Source organism: Cucumis sativus, chromosome 1, assembly GCF_000004075.3.
Source record: "Cucumis sativus cultivar 9930 chromosome 1, Cucumber_9930_V3, whole genome shotgun sequence".
NCBI lineage: Eukaryota > Viridiplantae > Streptophyta > Magnoliopsida > Cucurbitales > Cucurbitaceae > Cucumis > Cucumis sativus.
In genome coordinates, this window is record NC_026655.2 from 2,977,365 (window position 1) to 2,984,072 (window position 6,708).

Consider the following 6,708-nt stretch of genomic DNA (forward strand, 5'->3'; position numbering starts at 1 on the left):
ATACTGTAATTACTGTCAAATAATGTTTTTGTGTGTTTTGAAATAATTTCTTCGTGGCTATGTGATTGTTCACCAATCTCTTTTTTTTTTTTTTTTGTTATTTCTCTTTTGTATTATCTTCAGTATATATATTTTTTTCTACCTCATTACTATGATGTCGTGCATTTTAAATAATTGCATGTAAATTATATTATGCTGAAAAAAAATATAAGCCTCAAAGTCCTCGAGGTATAATTACAATATAATAATAAATTTTAGTACCTTATTTTCTTCCTCCCGAACTTCTTTTTCCTTTCTCTTAATTTTTTCTTGTTGCTTAATACTTTGTAAAACAATGTATATAATATATGTGATAAATGTGATTTGATTTGAATTCATAATTTGTTTACCATCGTCTTCAGTTTTTTTTTGTTGTTGTTAGAGTCAAACTATCTATTACTTCATATCTTTCTCTCTTCTTCGTTCCTTTTAATTTCAATCTTTCTGCTTCTATTTGACTGTTTGTTTCTAGATGAAGAGAAGAAATCAATTTGAAAAGAAAATATTTTCTATTTGGGGTTTTTTCAACATGATAGGGTAAATTACATTATTATTTGTTAAATGAAATATCTCATCAATTTAGTTCATTTTATTTATTAAATAATACAAATTATTTTTAAAAATTGGACCAAAATCTTTATCCAACAAAATAGGCTAAATTAAATTATTATTTTTCAAATAGAATATTCCACAAAACTAATTCATTTAATTTGTATTAAAATTCAAATTATTTAGAAAAACAAAATATTTTTCCAATAAAATAGCCTAAATTAAATTATTATTTTTAAATAGAGATATCTTATAAATATGATGCATTGCTTTCCATTTATTGGTTTAATGCTTTCCATTTATTGGTTTGCAAAGGTAGAGAAGACGAGGAATGTGAATGACATAGGAGATGAGGAATATGAGGCTGAAGAACAAGAAGTTGGATGGATTGTCTCCACCACCCAATGTCCATCTTGACTATATCATTGTTGATGATGATCTAGAGTTGATGGATTATCCTTTTCCTTAGATCTCTTGTGCTATCTCATCTCCATTTTATTTAGACAAGAAAAAAGAAGAAAGGAGGTAGACAGAACAAGAAGAAAGATAGAAGAAGAAGAATACAAAATTAATGGTTTCTAAAATTAAGGAAGAAAGAGTTGTTGAAATCAGAGGAAGAAAAGGTGATGAGAGTGTCATTTTTTTATTAAATACGTTTGCATGAACAAATTAAGCATAATTGAAGCCTATATATTATTAGTGTGAAGGCAGTTTGGAATTCAAGTACAGTAGCATTACTTTATATTCTACATGACACTTATCTCAGGTGCCTTGGCTAAAGTCAGTCTTAACCACTTAATGGAAGCAACTAGGGCAATCGATTTTTGCTGATTGTGATACATAATTATTTGGTGCCAATGGTTCTACTAAATGATATATATATATATATATATATATATATATTACTCCTTGTTTCTCCCAATATCCAAATATTTGCAAATCTCAATAAACTACCTTCGAAAAAAAAACGTAAATTTCTACGCTTCTTTTTAAATTCAACAATTATTAGATGAGAAATCAAATTATCGACATAATGATGATAGTAGGTGCCTCGACCACAAAGGTCTTGCTCAGTTGACGGTTGCTATGTTATCATCTATGTGCACCATTAACTGATAAACAACAAACCTTTTGAGTCGAAGCAATCTTGCCTATAAAATAAGTTGTATAACCTTACTTTTAGTAGTAATTTTTCAGTCTCCTTAGGTTTTATCCGATGGATCAGTCCTTTTCTCCCAAAACTTGAAATGCAGAGCCCTCTTTTCAAGCATTTGCTCAACCTCCTCAATTGGAAGACCTTTTGTTTCAGGCACACAAGTAAGGACAAACAAAAGTGCTACTACTGAAATCAATCCAAATATTAAGAATGTCCATGAAGGCCCAATTGATTGAGTTAGGGATAAGAAAGACTGAGCAACAATAAGGTTTGAGATCCAATTTGCTGTAGCTGCTACTCCTCCACACACCCCACGGTATCTTAAAGGATAAATCTCAGAGTTCACAATCCATGGCACAGTTCCCATTCCTGGAGAAAAGAAGATAATGTAAAGAGCAAGACCAATGAGTGCAAGCCACCCAAATTTGCTAGGACATCCTCTCGTGTACCATAGTCTATCTTCACCATGACACAAGCCCTTCACTGTGTCATTAGCAACCAAACATTCCCCAGGAAACAACTGCAAACAACAACCACAATTAAAGAAAGTGTCATATTTGCGTATGAAACATACATATAAGGAAATACCAAACTTGTTTGGTATGGCTTTTCATAGTGACTTTAGCCTAGGATTTGAAATCTAGATTCAACGGTCATGCTACCTACTTGTCTTGAATTCTTTTAGAGTGTAACATGTTTTGTGCTCGCTCAATTACATGCATCCTAAATTTTTTTTCATAAAACCACTTACTAATATGATTGTTACAACCAAGCACCCTTAATTTATGAGTTCGATCCTGTGACTAAGCCAATAAAAAAAATAGTAGGTGGGAGTTTTAAGTATTTCTCAACTATACTTGCATGTTATCTTAAGGATCTCTCTTATCATTTGATGTGAGTTTGATTCATTTTTGCATCTCTTCACTCATCCATGACATTTGAACACTAGAAGGAGTAGTTTCAAATCATTTGATAATTAAATTGGTGCTTTTTTTTTTACCTTATTGGTTCCCGAAGCACAAAATCCACAGTCTGGAGATGAGGCTTTCAAACACTTCATACAATCCCAAGAAGCAGAATTGTCGGCAAAGCTGTAGTCAGGGCATGTATAAGCTTTAAGTGGAGTGTTTGTAATTCTAACTAATGGAGAGTGAGATGTTGTTTCATGAAAAACTGCTGTTAGAATGCCAAGAGAGATGATGACACCGAATAAGCTAATGACTAGAAGCTTTTTCCTGCCTGTTCTGTCAATGAAATATATGCTGACAATGGAGCCTAATGCATTTAGCCCAGCTGTGACTAGTGAAAGCAAAAGTGCAGTCTCATTAGAAGCAAAGCCAGCCAACTGAACTATAGAAGGACTGTAGTACATAACTGTATTTATGCCCACAAATTGTTGGAAAATCTGAAGTCCAACTCCTGCATAAAGTCCTCTTCTCACTGTCTTGGTTTTCAATAGTTTGATCAAGCTTATCTTCTCAGAAATCTCTTTCTCTTTGATCTCTGCTTCAACAGACTCCTTAAGATCTCTAATCTCCCCCTCTACCTCGTTTTCTGAGTAGATTTTTCTTAATATTCTTTCAGCTTCTTCTGACCTCCCCTGTTAAATTAAAAAGCATTTTGTAACTCATGTCTATTAAGTCTCTAATTTTAAAAAGTATCTCCTATATTACCTTACGGTATAACCATCTTGGTGACTCAGGAAGTAAGAACATTAATATAAACTGTAAGAGAGCTGGCAATCCTGCAATTCCAAGCATCCATCTCCAAGTGCCTGGTGCTTTGGTGAAAGCTAAGTTGATGAGATAAGAGAGAAATTGGCCACCAGTGATGAGAAAGCCATTGGTGCTCACAAGGGCACCACGAATTTTTGGAGGGGAAGCCTCAGAGATGTATAGAGGGGAAGTCATGGAAGCCATACCAACACCAAGACCGACAAAAACTCGACCAACAATGAGAAGGGAAGGGCCGGGTGAAGCTGCCATGACCACAGCTCCAATGAAGAAGAGGAAATCTGCTATAAGAATTACAGTTCGTCTACCAAATCGATCGTTCATCCATCCTCCAATTGCTGCTCCTATTATGGCACCTGCAATTGCCATGCTTACTATAGTTTCCTGCTTTATGTCACCAACCGAAACATTCAGTTGCATTAAATTTCTTTTAACTCTTTGTTTACTATTTCATTCTTTCAAAACTGATATTACTTTAAGATCACATAAACAATCTAAGATGACAAAGTAAGTTAATTGTAATCGACACAATCACACTTCCTTAAAGTGTTTTGCATTTGATTTTCATCTCCCAGTTGTTGTGATAAAAGAAAACTATTGATAAGATGGAGATCTAGCCGAAGTAAACTTAAAAAAACTTTCAATAACCTAACATAATCTAGGTCATCCTACCCATTTCTTCCACCATAATTTGTTCTATGACAAACTTTTTTTTATTTGTTTTTAAAAATATATTTGAGAACTGGAATGCATCTAAATATTGCTCTATTTTTTTTTTATGAATTCTAGTGATATTTTATGCAATTTTCAAATATACATTAATGTTAAATTATGAGCTCACATATAATTTTGTTTTTTAAACTTTAAAAAGAATTTAATAGATTCTTGAGTTTTTAATATTTGTGTTCAATCAGTATTTGAATATTCAACTTTGTGCCTAATAAACAATTCATATATATATTAACATCTCTAAAATTCACAAACTCTAGAGCACAAGTTTAAAAATTTAGAGTTTAAGTTACGCTCTCAATCCAAAATTTAATATGTATCAAGTGGATGTATTAGTTAGTAAAACTTTAAACATGTTAGGAAACTATTTAACAATAGATACTAAATTAATTATTAGAAATTCAAAGCTTCAACAAAATAGTTATATCTTAAAATTAATGCATGAACAAAATTATTAAAAAAAAAAAAATACACACTAAATTGTCAATTCTATAAATGGAAATTTAGAGGGAAGAAAATGATTTTAGTTTTTAGAAAAATAGTAATATGTAAAGCAAAGAAGATAGTATTGCACTTTAGGTTATTCTTTCCATAAAGTGGAGAAGAAAAAGTTGGAAAATGTAAAGAACAACCCATTGACACTTTTCCCAGAAAAATGATCACTAATTGTCTTATCTAAACAAACAAAGCTTCTGTAACAAACACTACTGATTTACCAATCAAGTTTTAATGCATGGGGGAAAAGCCACTAGAAAAGTTTTTATTCTTTTTTTGAAATATATAGAGTAGAAATTTGAATTTAAAAAATAGGTGGAGTGGTAGATATGAAATAATAATAATAATAATAATAATAAAAAGTAAATAATCAAGAACTTTGAAATATATCTTAATAAGAAAAAGGGTCCATATGAAATATGAAATGCGTTTACTGAATGTTAAAAATGTGAATGTAAAGCGATGTTAAGACAAATTGTAAGATGTCATGGAATGAAATTTAACTATAGAAAAAAGATATAAAAGAAAGAATGACCTGTAAAACAGTGCTGCTGTCCACAGACTTGAAGTCATCCCTAATGTAAAGAAGAGCTCCAGAAATGACTCCTGCAGAAACAAATCCCAATTAATTTTTGAGTTTATGAAAAGTGTCAAATCAAAGTGGAACTAATAATTTGACTGATTGTAAACGCGATGGATATAAGTATAATAATAATTACTTACCAGTGTCATAGCCAAAAAGAAAGCCACCAATTCCAGCAGAAAAGGCAAGACGAAGAACATATGGATTTTTCCAAGCCAAAGAAAAACAATCTCTAAAAGTTGAAGAACCATCATCACTATTGCTGCTTCCCCCATGAATTCCTCCCTCCATTATTATTTCTCTCCAAAACAAAACCACCAAGAAAGAAAAGAAATCTTTGTGAGGTTTTTAGCAAAATGGATGAGCTCAACACATTTGACAAAATTCTGGAAATGGGTTTTTGTTTTTGCTGACAGAAAAAGATGGTAGGAGAAAGAAGTGAATAAATAAGAGAGAGAGAGAGAGGTAAGAAATTGGGAGAATGGGATGTTGAATGTAAGTCAACTAATGGGACAATTTGAAGTCTCAGTCTAAGACAGAACATGATGATATATATGAAACAATGTTCAACCTTCTTTTATTTTTATATAATTTTTTTCTTTTTACTGAAAGTTATCCCCTTCAATTATTTATATAAGTTTGAAAGATGAAAATGAAAAAATAACCAAAATAAATGAGTAGACATGCAGGAGAATGGAGTGTGTAACGGTAGAATATTGTTTGTAGAGTGAGGTGTTTTGGACTATATATGTATCATGTGTTAACCAAATGGATATGCATCAACTAATTTACTTCTTCTCCTTAATTCAAAATATAAATAAATAGCTATTACAAATCATGTTCTTGTTCTTTTTCAAGCTACTTGAAGATTCTACGTTATGACATTTCAAAAAAAAAAAAATAATAACATTTTTATATTATTTACTTTCTTTATGATTAACATTTTTTAATTAGCTAAGTGGCCAATAATATTGGATAATCATTGAAAAAATCTTTATACCAAGAAAATATGTCCAATCATCTTTTATTTTTCAAAATTGGGATACAGTCCGGTTTGCCACAAACTTTATTGATTAATTTTTGCAATGTGTTTTGAAAGTATGTGTTTGATGTACATCAATTGATGCAAATGATGCATATAGCCAATGTGACTATTTAGATATGAAATACACATATAAACTAAAAATAAATAAAGTATTTAATTATGGTGTTAGAATTAAATTAAATTATATTAAACTTTTTCATTTATTTAAAATTAAAACAAACTTAAAATAATTAGACAAAATAAACATTTAGTTATTTTAAATTAAAGCTACAAGATTTCAGGGGGTAAGAGGATAATATTTGTTTTACTATTTAATTTATTTAGGATTTTAATTTTGTGTTTGAAGACTAAATATTCTTTATCTTCACAAAATTAAATG

At 30.7% G+C, this 6,708-nt stretch overlaps 1 protein-coding gene across 1 annotated transcript; it reads right to left on the minus strand.

The window, feature by feature from the left end:
• Window positions 1–1,264: 1,264 nt before the first annotated feature.
• On the minus strand, window positions 1,265–5,802 carry LOC101213737 (probable inositol transporter 2). The gene is made up of 5 exons (XM_011651067.2): window positions 5,425–5,802; window positions 5,237–5,307; window positions 3,418–3,861; window positions 2,745–3,344; window positions 1,265–2,264 (listed from the first exon to the last, which is right to left on the minus strand). The coding sequence occupies exons 1-5, from the start codon at window positions 5,573–5,575 to the stop codon at window positions 1,791–1,793; spliced, it is 1,740 nt and encodes a 579-aa protein (XP_011649369.1). The 5' UTR covers window positions 5,576–5,802; the 3' UTR covers window positions 1,265–1,790.
• Window positions 5,803–6,708: the final 906 nt, after the last annotated feature.

Excerpts from the sequence above, each read along its gene's own strand:
- LOC101213737 (XM_011651067.2), bottom strand. The coding sequence starts at position 5,575 with ATGGAGGGAGGAATTCATGGGGGAAGCAGCAATAGTGATGATGGTTCT. Across the intron at positions 5,308-5,424 it reads TCTTTTTGGCTATGACACTG|GAGTCATTTCTGGAGCTCTT; the intron begins GTAAGTAATTAT and ends TTGTTTCTGCAG. Across the intron at positions 3,862-5,236 it reads ACAGCAGCACTGTTTTACAG|GAAACTATAGTAAGCATGGC; the intron begins GTCATTCTTTCT and ends GACATAAAGCAG.